General features: G+C 34.7%; 2 protein-coding genes across 2 annotated transcripts; both read right to left on the bottom strand.

Annotated features, from left to right (window-relative positions):
• Positions 1–172: 172 nt before the first annotated feature.
• Positions 173–968, bottom strand: LOC120215446 (protein SODIUM POTASSIUM ROOT DEFECTIVE 3-like). The gene is made up of 3 exons (XM_039213138.1): positions 569–968; positions 420–495; positions 173–327 (listed from the first exon to the last, which is right to left on the bottom strand). Exons 1-3 carry the CDS (start codon positions 938–940, stop codon positions 173–175), a joined length of 603 nt encoding a protein of 200 aa, XP_039069069.1. The 5' UTR covers positions 941–968.
• Positions 969–3,373: 2,405 nt separating this feature from the next.
• Positions 3,374–4,961, bottom strand: LOC120215433 (mediator of RNA polymerase II transcription subunit 4-like). The gene is given in 4 exon segments (XM_039213128.1): positions 3,374–3,585; positions 3,588–3,779; positions 3,782–4,749; positions 4,917–4,961. Coding segments are annotated over 3 exon segments (1,236 nt in total). The 5' UTR covers positions 4,740–4,749; positions 4,917–4,961; the 3' UTR covers positions 3,374–3,499.
• Positions 4,962–12,077: the final 7,116 nt, after the last annotated feature.

Below are 12,077 nucleotides of genomic sequence, written 5' to 3'. Positions count from 1 at the left end.
CCGGGGTTATATTCTATGAATATAATTGTAAAATATGAATAAATATATATTGGAAAGAAAATCTGAGTTCAGGTAACAATACCAAGTTCCATGTACAAACTAAATTACCATTTCAGGATCAAAAGTAATCTAATTTGCTTAGATTTCTTGTTCAAACTAGTAATTGACGATGCTAATTTGTCATCATTTGATTGGTTGAGGCAACAGCCGATGTCCAAAATTGCGCAGTCTTAACCTTGGAAACACTGGCCAACACTTGTAATGGTGTCACATCTCCAACAATTGTTACCTTCTTTGCTGCAGAGTCGATACTGAAGGATGTCACACCTATTCAAAATACACGAAACTGGTGTTTTCATTTTGGTTTGATGGAGATGAGCAAGTGACTGTGAAGCATATATACATACATACATACATACCTTCCATTCTTGACAAATGTTTCCTCACTTTTCCCTCACAACCTTTGCAGTGCAATGACACCTTTAGAACCACTACCTGAGACCAAATTTATTGAAAATTTAACTGCAAATTTGATACTTCAATAACACTAGTGAATGAGTAGGGAAACCTGGTGTTGAGAGGAAGAGAGTTTTGAAGCAATGGGTTGATCTTGTTCTGCAGAACAAGTGCTTCTCCTTGTAATTACATCCATTGGCTCCAAAGAAGCGTTCTTCTTCTTGATGAGATCATTAGAGTTGGGCGAAACTGCATGATTAGAAGACTTTTTCTCGTTGTTCTTCAGCTGATGGTAAGGCAGAGGATTGATTGGCGATGGCTGAGAGGTACAGAGGTTTGAAGGTAGGGTTGTGGTGAACCTTTTGGAGTCTCTCGCGTTGGGTGTTTGGCCGCCGAGTTGAAGGGCGGATGCCGAGGCTTGGTCCCTGCTTGAACGCACCGCTGTTGAAGCTTGGGATGCGCACAAAATGTTCATTCTTTTCATCTTTTTTTGGGGGTTTGGAGATAGATAACCAGTGGCTTAGAGAATAAAAAAAAAAAAAACAGGACTCCCAACTGAATTGTGCTTTTATGTTCAACCTCTTGATTTACGAAAAATGCCGTTGAGTTTTCAAACTTTTTTTTTTTTTTACAAAACATTATATATCTAGATATTGACAAGAACAGAGTTAATTAGTACAACTTTGACACATAAATGATTCAGGTGGGGATGGGCATACTTGTTTGTTTGTGAACCACATGAGACAGAGCAACGGCTAAATTATCAACCCCCAGCTTGCCATACAATCCTACATTTCTTTTCTTATTTCTAAGGGTACCGGCCATCATACAAGTTTTACTTAATACAGTAAAAAGTGAATTAAAATGATGGGGGAAAAAATAAAAGATAGAAAAATATAAATATAAATTTTTTTTATTGGTATATTTGATACGAATGATAAAAAATTTTTAGAAAATAAAAGTTGTATTCTATTTATTGATTGTTAGAACTAAAAAAAATGAGAGTAAATAAAACTATGTTTTAAAAAATATGTGTTTTGAATTCATTCACACTCTTTCTTTTTTTTTCAAATTAAATTAATTATTTTGTAAGGAGGATAAAATATGATGATCATATATTTTTCCTTCACTTTTAATATCCAACTATAATGTTTGTTTAACGTGAGTTTTTTTTATTGGATAAAGTGCACAAATGATCCTTCAATTATAATAGAGTCTCCAACTATCATTTTGCTCGTTACCATTTTCTTTTAAGTTTCATACCTTATCAATTACTAAACATGGGAGCAAAATATGACATGCTATGCTATCATACATGAAGTCATCATCATAAACCTTACGTTATAATCTTCAAATCATATCTTATCAAGCATGCCAAGACTGAAATGAACACAACTTGGATATAAAATATAAATGATTATAAAAAATTAGCTGATACTTATTCCCATATTTAATGGGGTAAGGGGGAGGTAAGGTAGTAGGCTGTCCCCAACACCAGGTTGAGAGTAGCTTCCGTAGGAGACCTCCGAATTATGAAATGCCCTCCGTGAGACTCGATCCCACGACCCCAAGATTAAGAACCTTGTGCTCTACCAACTGAGTATTACTCACTCTATATATTTAGGGTTGTGACTCTTTGGGTGATGCAATTTTCTCGACCGGTAATTACGCGTAGAAACAAACCAGACGTTCAATTTGAAATTCGGTGGTGCTTTTAATACAAGTAATAACATTAGAAAATATAGATGCATGCAATCACAACATCATCTTGTTAGAGCCATCAAAGAAATCTAGAGGCAAACATTAACGGTTTCAATCATATTAAAGCATTCTTTCTTCTAATTATCGTCTAGTTGTGTATAATCGTTCTTGCATAGATGAACATCAACCATTGAAATATATTTCATTGCATTAAATATCAATGAGAATGTATTTGATGTAGAAAATCAAAGGATAATTTCTGTTTTTTTGTTACTATTGAAAGGTTTATTCAATTAAAAATATACTCAATGAATAGAGTAGTAGATTATTCAATTAAAAATATACTCAATGAATAGAGTAGTAGATTAAGACTAACGAAAGATGTAATCGAGTCGAACTCAAATATTGATGAACTCAACTCAACTCGAAAACTCTGAAATAAAACTTTACTTGAAAATTAGCGTGCTTAAAATTTTCAAGTTCAACTTGAACTCAAACCATGAACCGAAGCTCGTAAAAGCTCGAAATGAACAAAAATATCTTAAATTTAACTCAACTTAAACCTCAAACTCAAACATAAACCTTAAATACATAAAAATCTTATACATTTTTTATAAAAAGAATCAACACATAAATCTTAATATTATTAATATTTTGTTTTTTTTAATAAAATATTAATATATTAAATTTTGTAGTTGTTTGCGAGTTTTTCGAGTCGAGTATCAAGTAGCCCATTTCGGCTCATTAACAACTCGAGTCAAGCTCGAGTTCTATTCGAATCAAGCATTTATCGAGTTTTGCCTGAGTCGATCTTGAATCGCTCACGATTTGTCTCGTCTCATTTACAACCCTAATCACGATGCCAAACTAATATGTAATCATTCCACAAAAAAAATACCCTAATTTAGTGGAAAATCATCTTACAATCATGTGCAAACCATCCCCATATAATTTTAACTTGCACGAAGTTTCATCTCCATTATGTAAGTGAATACCAAGTTATGGAAACTTTTACAGATTTATACCTCTTTATTCACATTTCATAGGAACAATAGAGCGACGATTCTTGCAGTTCTACAAATACCATTTATTCATTCTTCTAGAGGCAAATCAATTCCTAATGAAGAATGATGCTTCAAATAATTGCTTTTCAGCTCTATGGTCATCTATTTTCTTTACCAAGATAGCAAATGTTAGTGTAAAACAGAGCCATATCCAATTCAGTTACAATGACAAGAAAAAATAACATAGAGGTAATGATTGAAAACTCAAAAGTCAATTTTGTTCGTAATCGTAAGAGTTAGGAGTACACTTACTTCAAGTATGTCAGACTATCAGTTTATCAATCTTCATCATCAGAGCTTCCATCATCACTACTATAATCACTGCTATCATCTGGATCAAGAATATCGAGCTCAACATGTCGCACTGAATTGGCTCGGGCTGCCTATGCAACCATGGAGGTGGAACAGGCCGAATGTTTTGCCCTTCCATCCTAGGTGTAGGCAAGGACTCCAACGGAGGCAGTGGCACTGGATCCCCGGGCTTCCATCCTGGTGGTGGCACTGGCAAGTCGGTTGGCAACTCCACTGGCATTCCGGGTTTCCAGCCTGATGGAACTGTAAATTTGGAGGAAGCAATCCCTGAAGGGCTGCCAAATTGGCAAGTGGATTGGTATCTGAAGGCTGCACAGGCGGTGGCTCGATGATCGCCTCAACAGCTTTCTCCTTAGTCTCAACTGTTTTAGGTAAACCAACATCGAGATCAGCAAAAGCATACAGCTGAGAAGCACGCATCTGCTCCTCCTGTGGAGCAGGGGGGAGTGCCCCACGAAGGGGTGCCTGTCCGGCACCAAATTCAGGAGGTGCAAAAGTAGTGTAACTAATCCGATGTGCATAGGACAAAATATCGGACAAATTCAACTGAGATGCAACTGTAGTGGTAAAAGAATCATCATCATCTTCCTCCACACTATTATCCTCCAATTTCAACCTCTTTGTCTTCCTATAACTAGAATAATCATCGACAAGATTATCAAGAACCCTCTCCGCCTCTTTAAGTTTATTGGCAAAAGCAAGCACAGAACCATCTTTAAACCTGATTTCCCTCGCAATCTTCTGTTTTGCATCTTGAAGATCTAAGATTTCTTGGAGCTGGCCGACAGCTTCGAAGAGTTGCGTTTGGAGGGAAGCGAACAACGAGATGACTTCTTTAGAGGAAATAGGGGTGGATTCAAGTGGAGGCGGCGGCATTGATTGTATTTGTGAAGATAGAAAAGAAGGGAGAGACCCTCGAAAAGCCGGAACCCAAAGGGCCCGATTCGGGGAAACTTCAAAGAGCTTGGAAGCTAAAGAAGCCATTTGGAGAAGAAGGGATTGAGCTCTGGGGAGTGGAGGGAGAAGCGAAAGGAGGGTTGAAGAGGTAGTTGCGGCGGAAACATTGGGGTTGGGTGTTTGTTGCTGGGATTGGGAATGGGGTTGAGAAGAAGGGTATTTGGGTGGGGTAGAGTTTTGAAGAGAAGGCGAATTAGGGTTTGTTAACCCTAATCTAGCCGGGGATTGAACGATTTGATGCTGCAGCATTCTCAATTCACTTGATTTTCTATGGAATCGCAGAGAAGACAGAGATTACAGCTATGCGTTAACGACATATAAAAAAAACTACTCGAAGTCTAGAGAGAGAATCGTACAAAAATAAACGATTAAACAGCAGCTAAATCAGAAATTTTTCATTGATTTCAACGGAGATGTAAATCTTACCAAGATAGCAAATCTGATTTCCCTTCACATAAGTTGATTAATTTTGATGAACCAATTACTTAAACCCAGTTCTTCCCTTTCACCTGTTTGCTTTGTTATTTTCGTACAAATGTGCAAAAATTTGACAATATAATCTAATTCTGATTTCAGGGTGAAAGAAAGAAATAGTGAGGTGTAATTATGGTTGTGATCCTTCTATTATGTTAAAATCAAATATTTAGGTAATTCAGTGTGATTTTTTTTATTACACAAATAGGTGAGTAAAATTCGACTTAACTCGAAAAATTAATTTTTTTTAAATTTACTTGAAAAATACTAGACTCGAATTAACTTCAAGTTGTAATTTCATAAACTCAATATGACTCGAAAAAAAATTCAAATTCAAATTGTGTTGTAAAATACAACTCAAATAACTTAAAATTTTCATTAATTATTTTAATGTCTAAAAATTTCGGTTAGTAACCAAATTGCATAAATGAAAAAGTTTAGTGGTTAAAGTATAAATTTAGAAAAAGTTCAAACACCAAAATAATAATTTCCTAAAATATATATTTTTATCTTGTAAAAGTTTGGTGTTGCTCAGATTTTTTATACAATTTTTATGATAAAAGTTATTATATGTTAAAGTTCAAGAAAAAATTGGATAATCGGATCGAATCAAAAATTTAAGATATTTTGTTAGATGATAGGGAAAGGGTAAATATGTCATTTCAATGAGTTAAAATGTTAGGGGTTTAATATGGACCATTAAATTTAAGTTGATTTTTCATGCTAAATCTAACTCGTCGGATGAAAAATGACAAGTTTATAATTAAGGATTTTTGCAAGGGCAAAGTAGGTAACTACTAATTCCTTGGATTCATCCTATTCTTTGGATGAAGATGTGAACATGTGACTTGATGATGATGTTGAGTTAATCGATTGACGAAATCGGCCAAGAGGGGGTGAATTGGCAATTAAAATTTTTGTGGAAGCTTTTGCAGAAAATTGAAAGTAATTGCACAGCGATTTACAGTGGTTCGACTTTCTCAAATAAAGTCTACGTCCACTACCTTAGCTATCCACACTAAGGATTTTCCAACAAATTCACTAATTTGTTCTTTCTTTTGAGGCCAAAGAGATAACCTTACAATTCCCTCAAGAGTATACCCCAACTCTTGAGAACACTCTTTTCCCAAAGAGAAGATTACAAATTTGCAAACTTACAAGAAAACCTCACAAGGTAAGATGTTTGCACAATTCTAGAACAAGAAAAGAACACTCAAAGATGAATACAATTGAGCACAAAAAGTGTTCTTGAAAGCAAATGAATATGAATGAAATAGGCTTGAAATGCTCAAACTTGAGGTTTGATGCTTTCTCTTTGATTCTCTCTTGATTCTAGTTGCTTGATGTTTCTTGTTTTTGATCAATGGCTTCTAAACTTGCTTAAATACACCTTGGATCACTTCTGAACGTTGGGGATGATTAGAGAAGATATTATAGCCGTTTTAGTATGAAAACATTTAATAAAATAGCTTGGAGCGTGGGGGGAATCGGTTCCCCCTTGAAGGGAATCGGTTCCTAAGTGTAAAATTCAAATATTTCGACCGTTGTACAAGGGGGAATCGGTACCCCCTTGGGGGGGATCGGTTCTCTCCGAGCATACTGGAATTCTCAGAGCAAAACTGTTTAGGGGGGAATCGGTTCCTCCTATGGGGGGAATCGGTTCCCTCCGAGCATTCTGGAAATCTCGGGGCCAAAACCATTTAGGGGGAATCGGTTCCTCCTATGGGGGGGGAATCGGTTCCCTCTGAGCAATCTGTAATTTTTGGCTTTGAATTGGTTCGAAATACTTTGTAAGATTATTTTGAAATTATTTTATGATTAAAACTTAATTTTACACTTAAGTAAGGATTAAAAATGATTTTTGAAATATTTGGAGTAATGTTTTGATATTCGAATAGTTATATCGAATATACTTAGAAAATCATTTGGAAAATCTTAAAATCCATTTAACTTAATTTGTTATATCGAAATATCAAAATGTTTCAACAATCTCCCCCTTTTTGATATAACAAAACATTTTAGTAATTTTAAGATTTTTGAAATCAAGTTTTGAAATTACTCCCCCTTACTTTAACACTTCTTCAATTTATTATGTAAAACATTGAACACCTTCAATTTATTATGTAAAAATATTTAACACCTATTCTTCTCCCCCTTTTTGTTAAATCAAAAAGACATTGTAAAACAAGGTTTTGAAATCATTTAGCCAATTGATTTATTAATTATAAGCTTAAGCTGCTAAGATCACAATCAAAAGAGAGGTTAGCCATTAGTTTCATAAATCAATATTCATAAATAATGTGATATGGCAAAATTGGTCATATTGCTAATGATGATGCAAAAATGAATAAAACATATAAGTTCACACTATTCATAAATCCAAAATCCAACAATCCACAAAATCAAATAATTCAAAATGTTGAAACAATATTCATTTGTTCAAAGTTGTAAAGCTAAACACAAAATAAGCATCCGGATCGGTAGGAGGAAACGGGCTCGCATAGCAGCCATTTCATGAGTTAGTCATTAATACGAGCATTGGTTGCTTCATTGTTTGCACGCATCTCCTGAAGAATCTCTAATTGTTGAGCTCCCATTGTGGATAAATGAGACTCTATAGAGGAAAAGTGTGAATCCATTATAGCATAAGGGAAATCAAATGTGTCCATAAAGGATTGAAAATATGGAGGCATTTGAGTCGATTGTTGTGCGTGCTCCTCGGTTTGTTCAGGTTCTTCTTCAGCTTCATCAATATCCCTCATTAATTGTTCAAACTCGGGATCTTCGTCAGCTTCGGGTGGAGCTTGTGAAGAACTAGCTCCCGGAGTAGAAGATCGAACCCATGCACCGGTTTCCTTATTTTTGACCCATCCCGCTCTTGTTAAAGAAAGAAGATTGATTTGTTTCTTAAGAGGAAATGAGGCATCTAGACCAACTCAGAGTTCAGCTTTAGAAAAGAGATTACTAAGGATACAACCGTAAACTAGTGAAGAACAGAGTTTCTTATTTGGCACTAGGTTAACGGTTTCAACAATTTCAGCAAAGATAATCTCGGAGAGGTTTATTTTTATATTGTTTTCAAAACAGTGCAACCACCAAATATCTAAATCTCTAAGAGTTGAATAACGACCCCCGGATGGTCGAAACCACCAAGTGATCATGAGATGAAGGAAACGCTCATGGAGATCTAAACACTTGCACTATCATTTCGTTATAGCGAGAGCCTAAAACTTGTTTTTCGTTTGATAAACCTTCATTATCCAAGCCTAAGGCATTGGCTATGTAAGCCGGATCAAGATGAAAATATTGACCTAGGAGGTAGGAACGCACTCCTATGGTTTTGGTTTGTCACGATTTTTGATACAAACGGCATTACAGTAGAAGATACGAACAAGTTGATGATAGACAATGGGTTCAAGTTCGAAAAGTTTATCAAATTTCCATTCGTGCAAGATAGGGAGATATTTAAAGTTAATATCAACCATAGTTTGAAGAGATGGGATACGTTCTTCCCTAATCTTATACGAGTCAAATTATTGGTAAAACCAATAACGATAATCTTAGGACCCGGTTGATTGAAACAGAATTTTGGATAGTCAAGTTAGGATCAAGATTTGGAATAGGATTTTGAGGAATAGGAGGAGGATTTGGTTGACGACTAGAACGACTAGATGAAGACCTAGGACGTTTAGGATTGACATGGTGAAGGAAATCGGAATAGATAGAATAACCTGCAATTTTAAACAAATGTATGCAATTCAATTAATCCCAAAACTCAAATGAGTCCTCAATTTCAAGATTCTCTAAATCAATCCTAATGGGCAAAGTTTTTGAAAAACTTTTGAAAAAAATATGGTTTTGAGAAACAATATATGTATAGTTTTTCATAACAACAACATAATTTAATCAAAACACAATAATTTGAAAAATAACATTTTTTTTATTTCAAAAATTTTAAAAATTTTGAAAAATTCTTGTGTTTTTGATGAAATTAGTTGTAACATCTAGTTTCTAATCCCTAAATAATCAATGCACGATCACTATTTCAACCTAGAACTAATTGAAACTAATCCTATGTTCAAAAATAATGAAATAGAGAGTTTAGAAAAATTTACCTTGAAAGATGAAGATTGAGGGGATTTAGATGTTGTTTGCACGATTTTAATGATTCCAACAGGTTTAGAAGATAATATTTGAAGCGAATTCCGATTAATATCGATGATTTGAGGCAAGAAAGGAGATTTGAGTGTTTGAGGAGGGTGAGAAACGGTTTGAAGAAAATATAAGGGTTTTGGGAATTTTGGGGTGTTCTGCCCGATTTTAACAGAACCCCAGGGGGGTATCGATTCCCCTGTGGGGGGAATCGGTTCCCCTTCAAAGGGGGAATCGGTTCTCTCAGGGGGGGATCGATTCCCTCTGCACCAAAATGCTAAAATCCGATTTTTTAAGCACAAAATGCTAAATTAATCTTTTCTAGTGGTATTGGCAACTCATATATCAAAAATTAATTTTGTTCAAACAATTAAATTAATCTTAATCGATTTTTGAACATAAAATTAATTTCACTAAGAATCACAAACTCCCCGTAACTAATAGCAAGAATGCAATCAAAAATTATTATTATAAGCATTTTTCAAGATTTATTAAAAGTGCTAAAATTATTTTAAACACTAAGTGAAGATAGGTGGTCAAACCTAATTCTCTCCTAAGTGTCCAAAATCTTTCCTTGTCTAAGGGTTTTGTAAAGATATCCGCTAATTGGTGCAAAGTATCAACAAATTCTAGAACTACATCTTCCTTAGTGACATGGTCTCTAATGAAGTGATGTCTTATTTCAATGTGCTTAGTTCTAGAGTGTTGGATGGGATTTTTAGTGAGACAAATAGCACTAGTATTGTCACACTTGATAGGAATGATACCTACTTCAATTCCATAATCAAAAAGTTGTTGTTTCATCCATAAAACTTGTGCACAGCAACTACCGGCTGAAATGTATTCCGCTTCAGTGGTAGATAATGCAACACAATTTTGTTTCTTTGAAAACCAAGAAATCAACATATTTCCAAGGAATTGACAAGTACCGGAGGTACTTTTCCTATCTAATTTGCATCCTCCATAATCCGCATCAGAAAAGGCATGCAAGCTAAAGCTAGAGTCTCTAGGATACCAAAGTCCTAAACTAGGAGTGTCCTTAAGGTATCTAAAGATTCTCTTAACAGCTAGTAATGTGATTCCTTAGGACATGATTGAAATCTAGCACATAAGCAAACACTAAACATAATGTCCGGTCTACTTGCAGTTAGATAAAGCAAAGAGCCAATAATGACCTATATAATTTAACATCTACACATTTACCTCCTTCATCTAAGTCAAGCTTTGTTGAAGAGCTCATTGGAGTGTTATGAGGTTTCCCATTTCCAGTCCAAACTTCTTGAGCATATCTTTGACGTACTTAGCTGATTAATGAAGATGCCATCTTTTCTTTGCTTGATTTGGAGTCCCAAGAAAAATGAGAGCTCCCCCATCATGCTCATCTCAAACTCACTTTGCATTAGCTTAGAAAATTCTTGGCAAAGAACATCATTAGTAGAACCAAATATATCATCAACATAAATTTGAACTACTAATAAATCTTTACCTTTTCTCTTTAAAAATATGTAGTGTCAACCTTTCCTTTTAAAAAATCTTTTTCAATTAAAAAATTTGACAATCTTTCATACCAAGCTCTAGGAGCTTGTTTTAAACCATAAAGAGCTTTTCAATTTAAAACATGATCCGGAAAATTTGAATCTTCAAAACCTGGAGGTTGTTCCACGTACACTTCTTCTTTTATAAAACCATTTAAAAATGCACTTTTAACATCCATTTGATATAATTTAATTCATTGAAACATGCAAATGCCAATAACATTCTAATTGCTTCCATCCTAGCTACGGGAGCGTATGTTTCATCATAGTCTATGCCTTCTTCTTGAGTATAGCCTTGAGCAACAAGTCTAGCCTTGTTCCTCACTATTACCACTTTCATCAAGTTTATTTCTAAAAACCCATCTTGTACCTACAGTAGATTTATTACTAGGCCTTTCAACTAATGTCCATACTTTACTTCTCTCAAATTGATTTAATTCTTCTTGCATAGCCATAATCCAATGTTCATCTTTAATGCTTCTTGATGTTCTTAGGCTCTATGCATGAAATAAATGCAACATAATTACATATATTTCTAAGAGAAGATCGAGTAGTTACCCCTTTTGATGGATCACCTATAATTTCACCATCCTTGACATAGTTGTACTCTCTTGGAAAAGATACTTCCCTTTCTTCAATGGTTGGATTCTCGAGGGGATCATGAGTTTCCTCATCTTTTGTTTCTTCCTTTGATGATGATTCTCCAACGTCATGTCTAACGTCATTTGCTTGTACAATACCTACATCATCATTAACAGAAGAATCCTTCCTCGGAAGGGGATTATCATCGAAAACAACATGTATAGACTCTTCTACAACTAAAGTTCTTTTATTAAATACACGATAAGCTTTAGAATTTAAGGAATAACCCAAAAAAATTCCTTCATCACTTTAGCATCAAATTTGCCAAGATTTTCTTTACCGTTGTTTAAACAAAACATTTACATCCAAAAAGATGAAAATAGCTAATGTTAGGCTTTTTATTTTTGAGAATTTCATATGGAGTTTTCTTTAAAATTGGCCTAATCATTACTCGATTTACAACATAACAAGCGGTATTTGTGGCTTCCGCCCAAAAATATTTTGGCAAATTATTTTCACAAAGCATGGTTCTAGCCATTTCTTCTAAAGTTCGATTTTTCCTCTCAACAACTCCATTTTGTTGAGGGGTTCTAGGTGCTGAAAATTATGGCTAATACCATTAGAATTACAAAACTCAATGAATCCAAGATTTTCAAATTCAGTTCCATGATCACTTCTAACACTAGTGATAGAGTAACCTTTTTCATTTTGGATTATTTTTGAAAATGTGATGAAATTTCTAATGCTTCATCTTAGTACTTAAGAATAGAACCCAAGTGTATCTAGAATAGTCATCTACCAAGACAAAAGCATATTGTTTTCCTCCCAAGCTAGTAGTTATAGT

The sequence above is a fragment of the Hibiscus syriacus genome, unplaced genomic scaffold (genome assembly GCF_006381635.1).
Source record: "Hibiscus syriacus cultivar Baekdansim isolate YM2019G1 unplaced genomic scaffold, ASM638163v2 tig00110118_pilon, whole genome shotgun sequence".
NCBI lineage: Eukaryota > Viridiplantae > Streptophyta > Magnoliopsida > Malvales > Malvaceae > Hibiscus > Hibiscus syriacus.
The sequence above is the reverse complement of the archived record's forward strand: the minus strand, read 5'-3'. Positions and strand labels throughout refer to the sequence as shown.

Excerpts from the sequence above, each read along its gene's own strand:
- LOC120215446 (XM_039213138.1), bottom strand. The coding sequence starts at position 940 with ATGAAAAGAATGAACATTTTGTGCGCATCCCAAGCTTCAACAGCGGTG. Across the intron at positions 496-568 it reads TCTCTTCCTCTCAACACCAG|GTAGTGGTTCTAAAGGTGTC; the intron begins GTTTCCCTACTC and ends ATTTGGTCTCAG. Across the intron at positions 328-419 it reads ACATTTGTCAAGAATGGAAG|GTGTGACATCCTTCAGTATC; the intron begins GTATGTATGTAT and ends TATTTTGAATAG.